Consider the following 21,827-nt stretch of genomic DNA (forward strand, 5'->3'; position numbering starts at 1 on the left):
TAAAATGAAAGTCTTCAGTTCTTCATGGGACATTTTGTGGCCTCTCTATGGAATACCTGCATGTCTGCTGTTCATCTTTGGTGTGAGATACCTTGCTGTAGCTTTGCAGATGGTACACTGTTATTTTCCACTTATTAAATATCCAGCTTTGTCTTATAATCATCAACCTGGGGCCTCTTGGTCATCCCTCTATCTTTTAATGTGTTTATTTCTAGTCCTGAGGGTCAAACGTAGGGCCTTTTGTAAACAAGGCAGTACCCTTTCATTGAGTTGTATCCCTGTCTCTTCTCTAGGAAATGGAAAAGCTATACAAATGAGTCAGAGTGGTATAATGACATAGTTACTGCAGTGGCCAGCTGTTGTAGGGAAGCTAGGTTACAACCAGAAGACCAAGCTCAGGACCTGGGGAGATGGCTCAGCAGTGAAGAACACTGGATGTTCTTGCAGGGGATCTGGGTTTGTTTCCCAGTATCCACATGGCAGCTCACAACCATTTATTACTTCAGTTCCAGGGGATCCTATGCCTACTTCTTCATGTGGTGCACACACATACAAGTGAATGCAAGCAAACACTCAACACATAAAATAAAATAACATTCCTAATCACTCAACTCTGAAATTGCTCCCAAATTAAGAACTTTTTGAGAAACTGACATGATGTTGCAAAAGTTTTGTTTCATGCGTAAAATTTGTTTTTTAAATAGCATATAAAATGATGCACCAAGTCTACCCCATCCAGTATATATTCAAACATGGATTCTAGTTTGAGGCATGGCCCTTCCCCAAGATATCTCATTTATATGTAACCATTCCAATATATGAGAAAAAAAATGTGAGATTTGAAATACTTCTTGCCAAGTATTTCAGCGGAGGGCTCTACTGGTAACTCAGGTTGGCGCATGCTTTTGAGATGCCTCAGCTTCCTAGGCTGCCTTTCCTCCTGTCCTGCTCACCGCGTACGCCAGTTTTGCATCTACTATTTTGAGATCTTAGAATCTGCCATGGGGAGACAATACAGTGACAGAAGGTGGTGACCCACAAAAATGGAGATGTGGGTTTGCCAGTAGTTTTCGCTGTAGAGTGAGTGGGGCACCGGAGCCTCCGTGATCTTCTCCTTCTGTCTCCTGAACTCATACAGAACTCAAGTTGCTTACAAGCTGGTGAAAGATGGCGAAAAGAGGATGTGAGAGCTGTGGGTGGTCAAACAGGACCTGTCCGGGCTGTGGATTAGTCTGACCTACCCTTCCCTTCTGTTTATGTTGGTTTTCTTCTAGCACAGGAGGTGGGTGAGGCGAGCTAGAAGGGAGAGCAGCTGGGACAGGAGGTCATGTTGAAACATGCAGGCTTGTCTTTTATAGATTTGTATGGGAGAGTGCTAGTCTGATGCTTATCTGCATTTCATTTTAGCTAGTGGTCCATGCCTCTCATCACCCAGGGGGCAATTAAGAGGTAAGTGTCTCACCTGGCTTCCCTTGGCACATCTGACTCTAGTTAGGAACAAAGTCCCTACACAGACACTGGGAACCAGCTTTCTCAAAGGCAGATATATTATTAAGGCCTGTCCATCAAAAGCAAAATTTGAATAGTGGTGATCCATGGCAAGATTCCTAGACACCAGTGTCGAGATGGATGACTTCCAGGATCAGGAAAGTGAAGGCTTCTTTTCAAGGCAAGAAAACATCTGGACTCTTACTCTTAAATCCAAGGTTCACTCATTAATTGCCCGCACAGCACAGTTGTTTCAGGTTGCAGGGCCCCTGTGCTTTAATCACTGATGCTTAAGCTGCAGAAAAGTTAGTGTCACAAACAAAGAGGGCCAGACTTACATGTAATATCCTGTAGCACACGAGGTACAGGCTCCTGGATCATCTGGAAAAAAATCACAATCATGAAAAATTATGATCGCCAGAAGTTTGTTATTTGGAAAAAATGAACTTTGGAAAAGTTGTGGTTGGAGGCAGCTAATCTTCCAGAATATTTTTATGAAATGTACTGCCCAGAAATGATATTTGAACAGATTGCACCATTTTAATTAGTTACATAAAGCACATTGTAATTTATCTTTACCAAAGGTAGTAAAATGAGACTTCTCATAAAAAAATTGGCCCCAACTTTCAAGGAAGAATAGGCTTAAGCTACTGGGTCTTCAAATTCCAGATCAACCCGGGTCCTCGCTAGGAACCTCCTGTACTTAGGGCTGGGAGCTTAGCTCAGAGCTAGAGTACTTATGTAGGACAGATCCTGGCCTTGGTCCCCAGCACTGCAGACTCAAAGCCCAGGATCCTTTTGGCCTCTGCTGAGGTCGGGCATGTCTATATACACATTTGAAATGTGCAACCAGCTTCTGACCCTGAGACATAGGTCTCTCATGCGTTTCTACAGATGCCCACCAATAGGAGGGAGTATTACTGGGGAGTCTCCTTTGAAATCTCAACAGATATTTTCCCCAATAAAAGCACCCATTTTGTGATTTTCTTATGGAAGAAACTATTCTATTCTCACTGGCTGTAGTGACTCAGTGAGTTCCTGTTGGCTCAGAACAGAGTTTCAAGTTGCTGCTTTTGACAAGGGTCATCACATTCAGTTCATGTCCAGCACTGCCCCAAAGGTGCCACTCTTGGATGTGATTACCATGGAATTCCATTGCCTTTGTTGGCCCCAAGTTCTTTCAAGCAGGTCTCTCTGGTATTTTGTCCTGCCATCTGACCTCCAAGCCAGCCTTGCTCCTTCCATTCGCATAGGACACATAGAACAGCTTCACCCTAACACCCTAAATGATTCCTTTTGGCACATGAAGATTTTAGCTTCAGTTTACTTCAGGCAGCTTTAACTTCAGTTAAACTAAAACTGCCCTGCCCTTTGAACTCAGTGGGAAAACTATCCTTTCTAAACTAACTGTTCTAGACTGTCTTTCTGCTTATCTGAAAACCTGATGGTTGAAGAGTAGAGGCAGCCCCACCCCAAGTCTTTAATCACAGGCTTGTCTTCACCCTACCTAGTGAGAGATGTACTTCAATCATGCATTTCAAATACTGTACTAAGCCATAGCAGCAGACATTATGGTAAGATTTCTTGAAGAGGCTCTGCTACCTCAGAAATAAGCAAGGATCCTCAGAACTTTCTGGAAACAGCCTGATGATGGTTAAAGTAGAAGGCAATAACCTGGGAGCTGGCATACTCTTTTCTAGTTTCAAGATTTTAAGACAGCTCTAAATAGCATGTGAACTTGAATAAAAATCATCATGTTTTCTAGGTCCTGGATTTTGTAGGTGCAAAATGAACTGGTTGAATACAATGCCTGTTGAAACTCTCTCAAAGTTGAGGATTCCAAAACTGAATGCAGAGCAAATTGGGAAACTCAGATCTACTGAAGAGCCAGCCCCACATTTGTCCACTCATATTATATTAGGGTACTGCTACACTAGAGTGTCAACAATGAGTAGCTACAACAAAGACCCAAATTTAGGTTCATTGTCACTTTACAGGAAAAGTTTGCAAGCTTTGCCTGTAGTATTATCCAAGTGAATCTTCATTTCATTCAGCTTCTCTTTTTAGGCTTAAAGCCATACTTGCGTAGGAACTACCTGTTAAGTTCCTTATAGTAGAAGTTTAGTTGGAAAGGTTGAACAAGAGCCAAAGTAGCCTAGTGCCAGCCTTTGATCACAGGACTCAGGCTGGGTAGACAGATCTGTGTGAGTTCCAGGTTACCCTGGTCTACATGGAGAGTTCCAGGCCAGCCAGAGCTACATAGTGAGACCCTATTTTAAACAACAAGAAGGAGCCAAAATAATCAGGGAGGAAGAGGCTGTAATGATGTGCTTTAACAATGAAGTAGCTTTTAATATCTGAATCAATCAATGCAGTTTTTAATAAGGTAAACTAAAACAGGATGTTGAATTGAGTGTAAAACTAGACTCATGAAGTGGACCCAAGAATCTGAAGCTAAGTGTTGGTGAGAAAGAAAGGCTCCCTGGCCTTCTTGAAAACCCCATGGGGATACCTTCTACCTTCATACTCTATAGAATGAGGATCTGAATATTTTTTTAGGGCTACAGAATCCTCAGTGGACACTATGGCTAGTTCAGTTCCTACTTGGAGTCTATTTCTGACTGTTTATAGCCCACCTTCCCCATACCTTGCTTCTACTCGGCTTGCCCCTGAGCAGCCCGATTTCCCCTGCCTGTCCCAGTGAACATACTTAACTGACAGTTTTGCTAATTTAGCAAGGGCTGGGGGAATTCTAATCCCTCTCATTAATGTTCTGGTCATCCCTCCCATCTAGGAACGTAATGCGCTTGCTCTCTTCTTTAAGCCGGTCACTCATGAAAATGTTAAATAGAACCAGGCCTCAGAAATGTGCATACCAATGTAGTTGAGTGCAGGAACTTTTCCAGCCTGGCTGTGCAGAGAATTTGGCTACCCTTATGACAGTTTGCACACATGAATAATGCAAAGGCTCAGAACTGAGGCTTCTACTAGCTTATGGATGGCTGTTAGTATTTTTCCCCATTATTAGTTGATTTCTACCCCAGAAGATCTACAAGTTGGAGAGTAGCTAAATGGTTTAGCTTGACCATGGAGAGGCAGCTGTTGTTGGGTTAAGAGTAACAACCCTAAACCTGGAAGGTGACTCTAAGTCAACTCAGCCATTAACTGTAAGGTGGGGGTTTCTCAAAGACTGGCTTCCAGTGAGTATTGTCTAGGAGTTGGGAGGGGAAAGAGGAATATAAATAAGCTAGGATGTTAGCTGTCTTGGAAGATGTTACCTAAGGTCAGATGTTTAAAGAGCTCTGGTTATTTGATGTTGTCAATCTTTGAGCTGAGTGCATATGTTGGTCAGTCAGAATTCAGAGAAAGCCTCAGACATTTGGGGGTAAAGTTATCAGGAACAGTTGGTGGCTTGTAGCTGGTCACATTCTACAAAGGAGAAGGTGCAAGGTACGAGCAGAGCCTATTCAAGATGGGACCTGTTTTCCCTTTCCAGAGAAGATGGAGGTTAATTGTCTTATTTTCATTGGGGTGGGCAGGCAGGATTGTGGTGTTCTCTCTGTCTTGAGAGCTCTGGACTATTTTTTGAGTCATGATTTGACTATATCATTGGAAAATAATCATCTCTGGACCTCATCACAAACTCCTGTCTCCAAGGATACAATGGTGCTCATTCTCAATAGTAGCCCAGTGGTCAGTGATATTCTCTGCTAAGGAGATTTTGTTCTCTGCAATGCTCACAGCATTGATTGGGAGTCATTGATTGGGAGTCATTGATTGGGAATCAAGTAGGGTCATATAAGCTGTATTTAAAAGGGTGATCTTTTAAATTGTGATGAAACTCTAAACATTTAAAATTACTGAAGGAAGGCCCACTTATTTTTACAATTTACATAGACTTTAGGTTGTGTAAGGAAGCATATAAGTTAAAATGCTATAATTTGCTTTTTCAATTTTTTTCTTGCATGGTTATTTCTTATTGAAGCAAGACAGGAAATGTGGTGTCTTAGAGGCAATCTTTTATTACAAAATATATGTGTGGTTTAGTCATGGACTAGCTATTCACCTAAGGAGAATTGACCACAGGAGCCATTTATGTTCAGGTGCTCTTATCCTTCTTTTGTCTCTTTGGTCTTCTCTTCTCCCTGAAATCTGGCTTGTGTTCTCTTACTGTGAGACTTTGCTTACTGATGCTGCCCAAGAGGAAGACTAAAGGGCATAGCAAATTTGTATCCTTAGGGGAGCCCTAAGCTCAATTCCCTTAGGTGTCGGTCATTTAAGTTACTTCCACTATGACTCTCTTAGACCATACCTATAGTGTTCCATGAAACATTATCTATTCTCTTATAATTCAGCATTGCATGATGCCTGCTTTTCCGTGATGATCTTAAAGCCTCCCTCTACCTTCCCTGGTCCAACCCCTGAGACTCTACTGAACTTTAGGAACCTGTGATCAACCTGGTCAGTGACTCAAACACTTTGGCAAGTAGTAGATGAAAGTTAGCTCCATTTATACTTCCTAGATTTCCAGCTCCAATCATATTACAGCTTTACCAACATTGGAAATCTCAGTTTTCAATCTCTATACTTGTGTACTGATCCCACCGCATTGGATTAAAAAACTATTATATGTGTATAAATTATTGATTATTAATCAGCATCATTTATTATGTACTAGTAAATGAATATTTTCATATATTTTAAAAGTGTGCTAAGTTGGAAATTTGAAAGGATAGAACAAAAAATAAATGTGAATGTACATTTTATTTTTTCTATATCCAACGGAGGGTGTTTAGCAGCCATCTGCCTTTGGAGACCAGTGACTTAGACTCCACCAAACTGAATGTTACACCTGAGCTCCTGAACTCCCATTTAACCATGAACAAAACCCGTGTATTACATTTGACTTCTTTACATTATTCATGGTTTTCTGATGGGCTCATCCATCTATATGTGTGTAAAGACCCTTTACTCTTGCCTTCCACTTTTTCCTTGTTTATGGATACACACTTTTTTAAAAAATTTTTTTATTAGATATTTTCTTTATGCTTTTCCGTGCATATTTATATGCCATATGATTTCTCCTTTCCCAGTTTCCCCTAAAAAACAAAACAAACAAACAAAACCAAAACCAAAAAACAACAAGAACAAATCCCTGTTGCCTCCCCCTCCCCCTACTTGCCACCCCACCCTCTCTCACTTATTGGCCCTGGCTGCCATCCTTCAACAAGAATCCTGACAAGTCATTCTAGCAAGACATTTTTTTTTTTTTCGATCTATGGAGACAGGGTTTCTCTGTATAGCCCTGGCTGTCCTGGACTCACTCTGTAGACCAGGCTGGCCTCGAACTCAGAAATCTGCCTGCCTCTGCCTCCCAAGTGCTGGGATTAAAGGCATGCGCCACCACCACCCGGCATGGATACACACTTTATTCTTAATGAAATTGCTCACCTAGCAGTCATGTCAGGAGAGAAGTGGGGAATGTAGTTATGAAAGAAAGTGTTTAGATGGTATGATTGGATTGGACTCTCCCTATCTCCCCTGGCACCCACAGTCTTAGTCTACATGGTGTGATCAGAACAAATTTCCAGATGAAAATTGCATCCATGTGTCTACACAAACTAACTAGAAGGCTCATCTGTCAAAAGAGATGTGAATGTGCAGGTAAGCTGAGTCAGCAGATTGCTACTGACATTCTCTTAATGGTTTTTAACATGGGAACATTTTTCTGACAGGCCAGTGAAAAAGTAACACATAGCTGTGTTCACAGATGTAGTATGTATACATACACACACCCCCCCACACATGTATGTGTGTATAACATGTGTAAAAGTTTTGTTTCCTTAACAAATCTCACAGCAATATTTATTAAAACAAAATAAATTAGTAAGAAAAGAAAGATGCTGGGTGTCAAGGTGTGTGCCCATAGAACTAGCTGCTCGAGATGCTGAGAAAGGAGGACTCCTTGAGCTCAACCTAGCAAAGTAGGAGTCTTTCTTTAAAAACATCAAAACTCAACCTCCAAACAAAATCAAAACACCAGGAAAGACAGAAAATTCCTAGGCTAGGATACACATACATATGCACAGGTGTCAGATAAATAAAGTAATGTCTTTAAAAAGCTTAATAAAAAGGTTTAGAACTGATTAAGGGAGATGTATTGATGTTGGTTTCTGGCCACTATGAACACCCACAGGAGAAGGCACACATGCACTCATATATATAGGACCACCCCCCATAAAAAAACTGTTCTGCCACATGTTTGAAACAGTGTCTCCATAGATCTTTCAAGTCACTTGCCATTTGGTTTTATTCCTGATCCCCCTTCCTCCCATGTCCACATCTACCTTCTCATCTCCCACTTTATCCCTCAGCACTTGCTAATTTCCACAATATCAGTGTTCTTCCAAACAGACACAGGTGTTTGTACAAACTCTTTAGACAAAATCCACCTTGAAAAGGCTTATCTTTCTGATAGGACTCTGCAAAGGAAGTAGATGGCTAGGAACTGGGGTTATTGCTGGCTCTGCCTCAGACTCACTAGCCAGACTGGGGCTGTCTTTGGGGCCAAACATATTTTAACTATTTCTCTCCTGAGTGTCTACTGTATCTGCCCTGCTGAGATGTCCCAAGGCTCTCTCTGAGGACAGAAGCAGCACTGGAAGAAATCAATACGTCAGCTGCTTAGAGAGATAATTAAGCAAATTGTCAATAATGTTTATTCTTACTGAGTAAATTTGTATTTAGTTATCACACAATGCTGTCACATTGACAGGGGAGTCCCTGACAGTCTTCAGCCTACCAAGAATAACAGATTGGTTAAGAGATTTATATGCCCAAAGAGTGTAACTAATTATATGGGCCAGACAGCACTAAGAGATACATAAATTCAAATTGGCCTTGTACTTAGAATTGCTTCAAATATCATTCAAATACAAAGTAGATCTTCTGACAACTCTGCCTATGCTGGGTTTTCTGGAAGGTTCAATGGTGTTGGAATACAAAATATTTGGTCAGAGGGACTGTTGATGCTTTTCAATCATCTTTTCCTCACTGTTGTCCAAGGACAATGAATAAATATTTGAATTGGCAGGAATGCAAGTTGTGCAGCTGACAGTGGGGCACAGCCCCCTGGAGAGGCACAGTAGTAGAAGAGAGCAGAATAAATAATGATGGCAGAAAGAGGGCTCAGTGTTCCATGGGCTCCAGGTTTTATCATGCTCTCTAATTCCAGAGATGGAATGCCATGACAAGCAAGGGCCTTGTGGATCCCCATGTTTCTTGAGCCCTCACAGGCAGAAGTGATGGGTATTTACACATTGAGCCCTACAAGGCTCACTCACTGTGCCGTGTGTCCGTGCATCTAATCATTTATTTCAGAGCTTACATTTCAGTGGAAGACAAAGCTTTTAAAAGCAGGTAATGTCTTAAGCAGTCTATTTAGTAACCTGTTTCTGAATCATGCAATAGAACATGCCCATTTTCAAAGTCATTAAAAAACAGGTAATCATTCAGAGGGCAAGTAAAATATAATTATTTTTTTTCAACAAATGCATGACACAGACAGTAGAAAGCAAGGTTCATGAAGATGGAGGTTTTGTTTCCTGTATGCTCAGTACTAAGGAGATTGCCTTGACACTTATGAAAAAGGAAAGCTCACAAATAAATTTAGACATTCAGATAAAAATTAGAGAGGATGTGATAAGAGAAGAGAGGCCCTCATCTCAACGAGCTAGTGAGAGAGAATGCCATTCAAGAGCTAACCATTTGATTAGAGACTGGAATTTTAGCAAGAGCTAGCTACAGAAATCCAGCAGAAGGAGGTCAGACCCATTTAAGGAACAGCAATAGGAACCAGGTACAGTGGCACATGGCTGTAACCCCAGCACTTGAGAAGATGAGGCAGGCATATCAAGAGGATTGGAAGCCAGGGAGAGCATGGAGTTGGAAAAAGAAAAGGAGAGGAGAAGGAGGAAAAGGAGGAGGAGGAGGAAGTAGAAAAGGAAAGATGGCAGCAGCAGCCACTAGGGCTGGACTGGATCAAAAGAGAGGCAGGAAAGGAGGCCAGGATCTCGGCAGGACCAGGTCAAATAGTCATGCTCATTCCCCCAATCCTCCCCCTCCCCCTTGCTGATAATTAAACCCATGGCCTCATATATGGTAGGCAAAAAGCCACCGAGATGTACCACTAGTGCATATAGAATTATACTGACTAGAATAAGAGATTTACCTACTAATGGAGAGTTTTATATAAAAAGCCCCAAATGTGATCTGATATGCAGATGGAAACCTAGAGATCCTATGGGTACTGGGTGGGGAATGACCTATTTAACTGTAGGAATAGTTACAACTATTATGTACAGCCAAACTCAACTAGGACTCCATGTACCACTCTTGGGATACATGTTTTAGGGAAAGATACATCAGAATAAATAATCAGAGGTAAATAAATTAAGAATGTAATAAGAGACTAGCCAGGAGGCACAGGCCTTAGAAGTAGAAGGGCAGCCAGCACAGGATCCTCTCTACCTCCCTCTTCACCTAGGAGGTACTGCAGATCCACAGCCCTCTCTGCCCCTTCCCGGCAAGTGGAGAGCCTATATCCAGGGTGTGTTCTGACCCCAGGACTCAGGAGGGATGACTGGTCCACAGCCCACTGCACACAGGTCTTACCAGAGGAGAGCTGATCTCCCAGAAGAACTGTCACAGGCTCACAGACCCATAGGAGGAACAAGCTCCAGCCAGAGACAGCATGAACATCTAACATCAAAGATCAACAGATGGTAAAAGGAAAATGCAAGAATCTTACCAACAGAAACCAAGACTACTTGGCTTCATCAGAACCTAGTTCTCCCACCACAGCAAGTCTCGGATATCCCAAAACACCAGAAAAACAAGATTTGGTTCTAAAATCATATCTCACGATGGTGATAGAGGAATTTAAAAAGAGCATGAATAACTCCCTTAAAGAAACACAGAAGAACACAGGTAAGCAGGTTCAAACCCTTAAAGAGGAAACACAAAAATCCCTTAAAGAATTACAGGAGAACACAAGTAAACAAGTAGAAGCCCTTAAAGAGGAAACACAAAAATCCCTTAAAGAATTACAGGAAAGCACAACCAAACAGGTAAAGGAAATGAACAAAACCATCCATGACCTAAAAATGGAAGTAGAAACAGTTAAGAAATCACAAAGAGAGACAACTCTAGAGATAGAAATCCTAAGAAAGAAGTCAGGAACCATAGATGCAAGCATCATCAACAGAATACAAGAGATAGAAGAGAGAATCTCAGGTGCAGAAGATGCCATAGAAAACATTGACACAACAGTCAAAGAAAATGCAAAAAGCAAAAAGCTCCTAATCCAAAACATTCAGGAAATCCAGATCACAATGAGAAGACCAAACCTAAGGATAATAGATATGGAAGAGAGTGAAGACTCCCAATATAATGGGCCAGTAAATATATTTAACAAAATTATAGAAGAAAACTTCCCTAGCCTAAAGAAAGAGATGCCCATGAACATACAAGAAGCCTACAGAACTCCAAATAGACTCGATCAGAAAAGAAATTCCTCCCATCACATAATAATAAAAACACCAAATGCACTAAACAAAGAAAGAATTTTAAAAGCAGTAAGAGAAAAAAGACAAGTAATATATAAGGGCAGGCCTATCAGTATTATGCCAGCTTCTCACCAGAGACTATGAAAGCTAGAAGATCCTGGGCAGATGCCATACAAACCCTACAAGAACACAAATGTCAGCCCAGGCTACTATACCCAGAAAAACTCTCAATTACTATAGATGGAGAAAACAAGATATTCCATGACAAAACAAAATTTACACAATATCTTTCCACATATCCAGCCCTACAAAGGATAATAGATGGAAAACATCAACATAAGGAGCAAAACTACACCCTAGAAGAAGCAAGAAAGTAATCTTTCAACAAATCCATACAAATCTAATTCCACCTCTTACAACAAAAACAACAGGAAGTAACAATTACCTTTTCTTAATATCTTAATATGGAAATTAATATTACCAACATATCCTAATTGATTGAAATCCAAAAATATGAGGAATTAGAAATTTGTTGATTGTCATCCAATGGTCTCTCTAATTTGGTAATTGGAGAAACAGGTCCAATATTGTACAGTCTATATACACTTTCAGCTTGTTTCTGACAATGTCTTGCTGTATACAACATAAGGGTCTTGAAATCTTATTTCTCCTATCTCAGCCTCTCTATTAGTAGTATTGTTTATTTCATGTTTTTACACTATACTATAGTTTTCAGAACAGCTTATACATTTCAAAAGTATTTATATACTGAAGGGATACATAGACAATTAACTTGGGAGGTGGCTTGTAAGAGAACAACAAAGAGTGAGACTGAATGCTTTGCTTGACATTTGTAGCTCTTGTATCAAGTTTGAAGAAGAGGACTTTATAAGTTACTCTTTCTCCGAGATGAATGTTTTTCCAAATTATCACAGCTAATGAACCAAATTCTTATCCTCACCTAATGTCTGTGCCACCCTTCAAGCAGAACCATTGTTCATTGAAACAGTTGGTGAATGACTTTTTGGATAAACCATCTTAATACACACACCATTTCTTAAATGAATGTATCCTGTTCTCTGTGGGCTAAGAATAAAGTCACTCACTCAAGTCAAATAGTTTTGACCAAAGCAGGAAATCTGTATCCAAAAATCGAGCCTACAATTCATTTCTTGGTGCAGCAGAACTATCAACTCTCAGCTTAGCTACGATGGAGGTAAAATCCTTTGGTGATGTGAGGGTCATTGAAGTACAGCCTTATTACAATGAAATGCAATGTCTAAAAATTGTTCTTTTTTGGGCTTGTACCACAGTAAGAGCCAAGATTTTAAACTCTACTAAATACAAAACAAACAAATAAACAAACAAAAAGACTTTATATATTTATATCCATTGAAGAAAATACTAGTAGTGATGTATTATTATACATCACATACAACAGTTAATATGTTTGGAGTTATTTAAAATTTATATTGAGAAAAACCTATGTATTTTAAGTATTGCTGTAGACAAGCATCTACATAAGATTGTTAAATTGATTGTTGTTTTATATCAAACAACTTTTATAATACTCATTTTATTGTTATAATATTTTATAAATTTTAAGGAATATGACAAAAAAAGAAAGAAAATTCAAACTTGGGGGACATCGAAGAGCTAACATTTTAGGACATGTTGGGGACAGGTTGAAGGAGTGAAATGACTCCTTGGGCTGGCTTGAGCCCTAAGTGGGCAAGAAAGAAGGAGGATTCAGCTGTGAATTGTATTTAGAGGAAGAAGAAACATCTAACAAGTCATGTATTCCAGTCACACCCTGCTGTGACAGGCTAAGGAGTGCCTGTGTGGTCTGCAGTCCTTACCCTCACAGAATTCGCAAGCTGGTGGGGAGAGGACCGTAATAACCAAGGTTGGCAAGTGAGAAGCTACTGTGCGGCTATGGAGAGACTTTTCTGGAAGAAATATGCCACATTCCTCACTCTGAAAATCTGAAGGATTTTTTTTTTTTTTTTTTTTTTTTTTTTTTTTTTTTTTTTTTTTTTTTTTTTTGGTTTTTCGAGACAGGGTTTCTCTCTGTAACCCCGGCTGTCCTGGTATTCACTATGTAGACCAGGCTGGCCTCGAACTCGGAAATCCGCCTGCCTCCGCCTCCCAAAAAAAATCTGAAGGATTTTAAATGAAAGGATGCCAAAGGGATGAGAGTAGATGGCAAAGGGTTTGGAGGAGCTGGAGGACAGGGCTGATATCAGCTTGAGGAAATGAGAAAGGAGTGGGCATACTGAACAGCTCAGTGGCTGGACTGATAAGGCTCTATGCAAAGCTTAGAGAAAATGTAGACTTTTCCTAGGACCACAGGAGAGTGTCTAAGATGTAAACGGCCACCACTAGGTTCACAATTAGAGAGAACCCCATGTTATAGCATAGGCGATGAATATGGGGAGTGCCTTAGTTAGAGTTTTACTGCTGTGAACAGACACCATGACTGAGGTAACTCTTATAAGGACAACATTTAATTGGGGCTGGCTTACAGGTTCAGTGGTTCATTCCATTATTATTAAGGCTAGAACATGGCAACATCCAGGCAAGCATACTTTATGAGGAGCTGAGAGTTCCACATTTTCATTTGAAGGCTGCTAGGAGAAGACTGACTTCCAGGGAGCTAGGATAAGGGTCTTAAGCCCCACACCCACAGTGACACACCTACTCCATTAAGGCTGCATCTACTCCAACTAGGCCACACCTTCTAATAGTGCAGCTCCCTGGGCAGCATACAGCATTAATTCTAGCAGTCAGGAGAATTTGAGGCCACTTAATCTACATAGCAAGGTCTGTATCAACCAGAGCTACCCAATAAGACCTTGTCTCAAACCAGGAAAAAACAGTAGAAGTGACTTGAGACTGTTGTAAGTTGAATTATAATTATGAGCCTCAATCATGTGTCCCAGTGTTAATGCTGGAACCTCTACATGGGACCCTACTTGTTAATTAGGGTCAAGTTAGGATGAAGTCATTAAGATGAGGGTAGGTGTCAACATAAAGCCAATAGCTCATTTCTACTTTAAAAAAGCCACATGAAGACACAGATACAGAGACACAGAAGGAAGAAGCACATGATATCACTGAGGTATGGATAAGTTATGCAGCTACAAGCCAAAGAATGCCAAAGATAGTCATTAGCTACCAGGGGCAGGAACATGTCCAGGAAGAGCCTCCCTCAGAGATGTCAGGAGCCAACTGTACTGACAAGGGACTGACCCCTAACTTCAGACTTCTACTCTGCAGGACAGAGGGAGAATACACTGTTATGGTTTTAAGACCCTTGGATCTGGTACACTGTCACAACTGCCTTTTAATAGCAATGATACAATTTGTTATTAGTTTTGGAGACAGAGCACGATTGCCCCATATTCTTGCCTAAACCTTTAAAATACTAGAAAGATCACTTTTAGTCCCCCTTTTCAAATGTGTCTGCTTGTGAGTGGAAAAGAGGAAGGCTTTATATGATTGCTGTGTTCTGGAGAAGAAATTCATTGTACCTAACTCACCTGGGACATTTACATAGAGGGGGGATGTCAGGAGCTGGGAATTCATACGGCAACTTTGCATGTTCTACCCAGCTGATAAAACAGGGCTGACACTGTAATCTTCTTAATTGTGGTGTATATGCTATTAATTTTATATTATTTAGGCAGAGTTTTAGTATATAGCCCAGGCTAGCTACAAACTTGCGGTCGGTCCTCCTGCTTTCTCTTTGCCAGTGCTAGTATTTCAAGTGTGTGCTGCCTGGTACTGAGCTGTCTGGTCTGTTTTCCAGCAGGGCACTTTTCCCCACTAACTGACTGATTAGTAGTTGAGCAAATCCAGAGTGGGGAGAAGGAATAGGTTTCCCCAGCACTTAGGCTTGAGCAGCTGTGTGGTGCTATGTTTGAAGTCATGAACTGCAGGGGGTAGGCATCATGCAGATACAGGCAGAAGCCATAGCAACCAGAAGGCAGGCAGTGTGTTTACTGAACTGAGGTTGGCTCACTCTCATGCACATTAAGTAAGAACAGCTGAGATGGTTCAGCAGGTAAAGTATTCACCACAAGCCACATGACTTGAGTTGGATCCATGGTCCACACGATAGCAGGAAACAACTGACTCCCACAGGTCCTCTGACTACACACACACACACACACACACACACACACACACACACACACACATCAATAAATGAATAAATGTAAAAATAAGAATGTTCATGGGTCCCACAGCTTAGCACCGATAGTAATCTCATAGTTTTCAATTAAGAGTTCTTCATCTGGGCAAGCTGGCTCAGTGAGTAACGTTGCCTCACAACTGACTTGGATCCCCAGAATCCGCACGATGGAAGAAGAGAACCACTCTCCACATATTGTCCTCTGATGTCCTGCTGACTCAAACGTATAAATAAAAAAATGTGATAAAGAAAAAATCTTGTAAAAAAGTGCTCCATCTATCATGTAAGGAATCCCCAAATCACTTTGTCATCACAGCCTCGGAGGTACTGCTTTGAATATCTAGTTTATTCAGAGTGTGGTTCTGAAGCTGAATCACTGACAGAGAACAGCCAGCTCCCAGGGATTCAGAAGCAGGGTCCTGCAGCACAGGGGCAGGGTGGGAGAAGAGCAGCGTGAGTGCCATCATCAAACTGCTGTTCCCACCTTCCTCTGTTAGGAGGAGGGTGGGTTAGAGCAGCCATTACATCCCCTTTACAGGCTTCTTAGACCCGTTTCACATTCTGAGCATTCAAGGAATCACTCCAACTAAATGCCTCGTTGGAAAGGGGGACAACAAGGCAAATTCATTTATCTCACTTACCGCTTAAGCAAAAACGAAATTGTTGAGACCAACATTTATTTTCCAATAGACATATTTTCTGGTCATTACTTTTGGCTTAAACTGCTGTTTCATGTAAACGTTCTAGGGCTTATGTAAACAAGCCCTGTTATCTGAAAAATAAAACTCCGAGAGTCATCCTGTGTGATTTGCTCTTTGTAAAGAGTGGCTCATATTTTTTAAAAAAGATATTTTTAAAGATTTTGCCTATTCATCACCAGGCATATTTTAAGGAAGTGATGTTTTCTTTTGTGTATCTTCAAGTTGCTATGGCAATGGAATCACTTTCTACTCATTAATCAGAAGGCATCCTCCCCTCTCCCTCGGTTTGCAGCCTCTGCTTATCTCTCTACCTTTAAAAACTTCACAGATTTCAAAAGCAGTTTCCTTCAAAGATGTGTCTCCATCTGAGAGTTTTGCTGTGTTCAGTATGTTATCTATGGAGACACATTTCAGGCTCTGTGTTATTTGATGACTTGCATTGGATACTAAGGTACATCTGATTGCCCCTTTCTCCGGATTCCTACGCTTTTATTTCTTACAGCTGTGGGAGGTTTTTGCTAAGTCTCCAGAGTCGGTGTGGTAAATTATACAGAAATCCTTTCACACGCTCTTCCTTATGGATGCCTCTGGCTAGAAATGTCCTGGAGTTAAAAATGGAGTTTTGTTTTCTTTCATGTTCTTTTTGAGCTGCTGCTTCTCAAAGTCAGCAACACTGCCTCAATTTTCATTAGCAGTACTTGAATCCACTGAAACTCAGATGAACATTCAGCCCCAGTCTTACTCACTTGTAGCTGGAAGGCCTTTGTGACCATCTTTCCCAAGGTATACACACAGCTGTGAATTCAGTTTGCAAGTTAGTTGCTGGCTGGCTTCAAACGTTAGGGAATAGGGATAGAAATACCCTAGAGTGCCAGAGGTCCAGAAGTGATGGCTGGAATCTAGTTTGCAGCACAAGTGGTTTGTTTGAAGAAGTTAAAAGATTTGAAGTGGGAAAATAATTCAAAGGTAGAGTGAATACATACTACACTAAGACCCTGGATTTGATCCCCAAGTACATACAAAATGCTTGTTCATCTCATGGTCAGCACCAGGGCCAAGGAGCAAATGCCTTCTGCAGGAACATTCCTGTGGCTTCATCCCTGCCTGGCCCACTGGAAGATGGTACCTGTGTCATATCTGTATGTATTTTATGCTAGAAAACTTGTTCACTTTTGATAGTGCTTCTGTTTTATGGACATAAGAAACTAAAATCCAGGGATGCTCTGAGACTTGACCAAAAGCTACACTCCTTATCAGTGATGAGCTTGGTGAAATTTTACTGACCATTGACCCAGGATTACCACTTCTCAGACGTTCAGCGCTCTCTTCTAGTGTTTTCATATCTTAGACTGGATTCCACACTAGGTCATTGATAAGAACTAACACATCTATGCCAGTGATCACTAGGCATCAAAGCTATTATACCCTTTAAGACCACAGGCCTCTGTAAATAAAGAAAGCCACGTAATACTACTTAGAATAAGAGAATCCTGGTTTTGAGAGACATGTCGCTAGGTGCTGAGCATGCGAATATGCATTTATGGGAGGTGGGATGGGCAAGAAAAAGGGAAAAACCATCCCGGACTGCTTTTGAGTCTCAATAGTAGTCACGTTTCAAGATTGTTCAAAGGTAGCATGCTGATGTATAAGCTAGGAATCATGGGAAGGATGCCGTAACATCAGAAGCAGTGATCTGAGCAGAGCTGATACATTGAGAGAAGGCAATGAAAGATTGGAAGCACTTGCATATCCTTTGCAGTCTTGTCAACTTAGGGTCACATCCTGGGCTCTGGCACCAATCAGTTTGTTCACCCTGCCAGTCCCTGTTAGAGCATTATGGGAGAAGGTAGTCCCAGAAGTCCGTGTGCTCTTTGCCAGATGCATGGCCCTATATCCACAGATCTGTGAGTGCCCTTCATGAGGGCAAGCGGTGCATGGCTTGATTAAAGAGGGGTTTCCACTCCTCAGTTTTTGAGAATCCCCTCTTCTTGTATCCATTTCCAAAATGCGCGCGCGCACACACACACACACACACACACACACAATCATAAATGAATACAAGTTGTTTTGAAACTGCAGTAAATAAAACGAAAAGTTGTCCATAAATGAGAACTCTGGCTGTGGCAATATGCAGTCTAAGTGATTCATGGTGAAACAAAACCATTGTAGTAAGAACAATAAAAGCCTAACACCTGCCAATGAGACAGGCCACCATGAGACATTATGTCTTGCTGGGCTGTGAGATGCTCTGCTTCAGGGCCCACAATGGCCGTAACACAGGAGCTTTGTGATATCACAAAAGAGATTCCAGGGAACAGCCAGCTAGCCAGGCTCCACAAAGCCAAGCTCCCACTCCTAATGAACCTCATGTGACCATGCTCACAGCATTCCAGTGGCACTTAGGACTGAAGACAAGAGGGATTTCACAGTGTGATTAAGTCTACACAATAACACATAAAGTAGACAGCGGGCTAACAATTATCTGCCAATTTTGAAGAAAGCTTTACCCCACCATGAAATATCTTAAATTGGCTGCTTATCTAATGTTTGAGTCTTCTGGGTAATTGCTGGCCAACTCTTCCCTTCATTTCAAGTTTCTGTGCCTGATTGTTTTGTGAAAGCTCTTTGCCTCCTCTATGCCATGGGAACACCCCAGGACCAGTTTTCAGGGTTCACTTACAATAAGAACCCATTGCACAAGGCTGGCTGTTTTTTAGTCTGCAGGGTTGCTTCTCTCACACATCACAAAGAGTCTGTCTCCAAAGCCATTGTTCTTCCCAGCATTTTCATAGCTCTCCAGGGCTTTCCTTCGTATTGGCAGGTGATGAGCTATTTTCAAGTCCTGGGCAATCACAGTAGTTCAGCATTTCCCCTTATTAGCACCCCTGAAAGGGGAAGGCTCACCAACACTGTCTCTTTTCTTAGGCTTAGAGCCTTTGTGCTCCAGATGGGCTATGCTGTTAGCTGGAAGGGGTCCAATGAAAGAACATCTCCAAATCTGTCTAATGGGCAAAACTACACGAACTGGAGACTCCACATTTCCTCCTTTGGCTTGAGAGCATCACTGGCCTTGCAGGAAAGCCATTTATTCTTTCACCTTTATGGAATAGTAGGCATGTGCAGGATTAGCAAAGTGTGCAAATCTTTGCTGTTGGTGATAAGGCGACTTCCCAAAGCACTGATATACTTTAGGAATTTCTAGTATTTTCTAAGATGAGGGGGTCAGTGATAGAAGGGAGCTAGCTTTACATCTAAGGCTCAAGCATTAGGGCATGGAATTCAGTTCCCCAAAACCACCTCCAAATACTATATCTCTGTCCTAATATATTGAAAAGCTTAATTAAGAATAAGAATTAGGTAGGCACACATTTAGAAACATTTGGAGACTCTTGCAATTTATCCAAGCCATCACAACCTCTCCTTTATGCCTATTGTTTCCAATTCTACGTACATGGGGTAAATAGATGTGATATTTTTTTTTATAATACACTATTTATTGATTGAAAGCTATGGTGACAGCTTTGTCACTTTTTTCTGAAGAAATGTACTTAGCTAACCTATTAGATGGATATTTCTATTGTAGCATTCCAATATGGAAGAAACACACCATCTAATACTAGGAGATTGCATGTCAATAGTACTCACTTTGACTTTCATTTAATGTATCTTTAAGGATGTTTGAAGAAATTTTGTCTTTTTGCTAATTTTGAAAGCTATCTTTCTAAATTAGGCATGATAAGATGAGTAGGGGATGGAGTATAAGTTAGAGGAAAATAAAACATGTGGTGTAAGTGAGTGCCAAGTGTTAATATTGTAGGTTATGTATCCCCTAAAAAGGTACAGGCAAAGTTGATCTGGCAAAGCTAGGAGAATGGGTAGTAGGGAAGGGACAGGACCTCAGAGAACAGAGAAGGTAGAATCCTAACCAAGTCCAATGCTCTGTTTCATGAACACACAAGGTCATCAGACTAGCACAAAGTGACATGCTGAAGGAAAGTTGTGGGACAAGTCTGTTTCCACTACTTTCCCAGCATATTCCTTCAGACCACTCGCCACAGATGGACTAGTCAAGCCTCTGCCATTTATTTGTTGATCAAGAACTTAGACGGGGTAAACATGACTCAACATGCAGACTATGTAACAGTAAATATAAGAGATTCAACCTCTGCCTGCCTAGAAACTACACTTTGAGAAAAAAAAACACATCATATATATTTAAAAAGCTAATAAAGATAGAAGTATCAGATCAAAAAATATCATCTGCCAAAATTAACATAAGATGATTGAACTGCGAGGTCAGCCTGGTCTACAGAGTGAGTTCCAGGACAGCCAGGGCTATACAGAGAAACCCTGTCTCGAAAAGTCAAAAAAAAAAGTGTGAGCCCAACTTGAGGTTTTTGAGGTTTTTTTTTTTTTTTTTTTTAAAGAAGGCACTGGCCTGGAAATTGTAAGAAGGATTTTTTAGGAGGTGACATTTAAATTGAAATGTAATGACAAGAAAAAGTCACATTAACATCTCAGGAAGATTGTTCTGGATGAGGCAACAGCTAGTGCAGCATCCTAGAACACAAATGGGCCGGAGGTGACCAAGACCAGGACCCTTTTGTACAGCTAGAGCATGATGCTAAACAAGTAGCCTTTGATGAGGTTAGGGATGTGTAAGATACAGTTAACGAAGTCCTCTTATTGCCAAACATTATATACTAGCTGTAGCTAGAACCAGTCATAGAATTCCCAGGAGTCACTGGCCAAACATGGTGTCCCATCAGACAAGCTATTAATGATATAGGCCCCCAAAGATTTCCTCAGTCATTTGCTAGGTTTCCAAGTGTTCACTCTTAATAATGAACGTTTGAGCACATGATACGCAGTTGGACAACAGCTTTGGCTAAACACCTTTCACCATGTTGTGCATCCCACAGTAAAATGCTTACTGATTCCATGGTTCAGATTTTCATTTCAAGAGTCAAGAGTGTAATTACCAGGCCTGGTTCCAAGGAATAATGGACATATTTTATCTCTAAGATCTCAGGAGGTCATCCTTCTCATTTGTAAAAGTTTTCAGTTGCTTCTTTGCTGAGCACATAAAATGAATTTACTTCTGAACTGAGACCTTGTGTGCCAAATTTTTACAGCCTCAAATGCAGTATTTTATCACTACTACAAATGGTTCTCAACTTGTCTCAAACCAGTGAGTGCTAATGGCAAGAGGCTGCCCTAATTTACTCGTTTCAATTCATATAGGATTTCTAAGTTTAGGCTAGGTCGTTTAGATAATATTTCAAACAAACGGTCTACATTTCTGTTAAATATAATCAATCTACAATTTCACAATGGATCAGGGCAGCTAGCATGATTGTGCTAGACTTCCCAATAAGCATCCATTCAAAGCAATTCCCTTTGTCTTTTAAGACTCACCAAATCTGACCCACAGGGTCATGTCATCACTCAAATATTGGGTCACGGCAATCTGGAGTCTATATTTTTAGGTTGATTTATTTTTCTAGTGGAACATCCAGGATTCTAGCAATTATTTGAGGCTATAAAATTCCATTGTGATGATGTATCAAGCTGTCAGCTCATTCTGCTCCAAATTAGAGAGATTGAGAAATGTTTCTCTTCTCATAGTCCACAGTTTGTATCTGCAGGCTATACATGTCACCACTGTAGAGGCAATAGCACATCTGAATCAAGTATGCCCTTGCCTGATGACTTGACTGAATGGGGGCTGCTCTCAGTGTTCCTGTGGACCTCCCTGGACCTGGAGCTATGAAACAAGGGGATGGTAACAAATCAGATTGTTAGTCACCATTAGCCCAGAAGTTTGGAATACAGGAAGAACAACCCACAAACCACAAGGAACTCAAGAAGAAGGAA

At 41.0% G+C, this 21,827-nt stretch overlaps 1 protein-coding gene across 1 annotated transcript in view; it reads right to left on the minus strand.

Annotated features, from left to right (window-relative positions):
- Pcsk5 (proprotein convertase subtilisin/kexin type 5) overlaps positions 1–21,827 on the minus strand; it is a 416,074-nt gene that overhangs the window by 42,805 nt on the left and 351,442 nt on the right. The window contains exon 25 of the mRNA XM_031389877.1: positions 1,827–1,869. Coding sequence (XP_031245737.1) covers positions 1,827–1,869 — 43 coding nt within the window. The remainder of the gene's footprint in view (positions 1–1,826; positions 1,870–21,827) is intronic.

The sequence above is a fragment of the Mastomys coucha genome, unplaced genomic scaffold (assembly GCF_008632895.1).
Source record: "Mastomys coucha isolate ucsf_1 unplaced genomic scaffold, UCSF_Mcou_1 pScaffold21, whole genome shotgun sequence".
In the NCBI taxonomy this organism is placed as follows: Eukaryota; Metazoa; Chordata; class Mammalia; order Rodentia; family Muridae; genus Mastomys; species Mastomys coucha.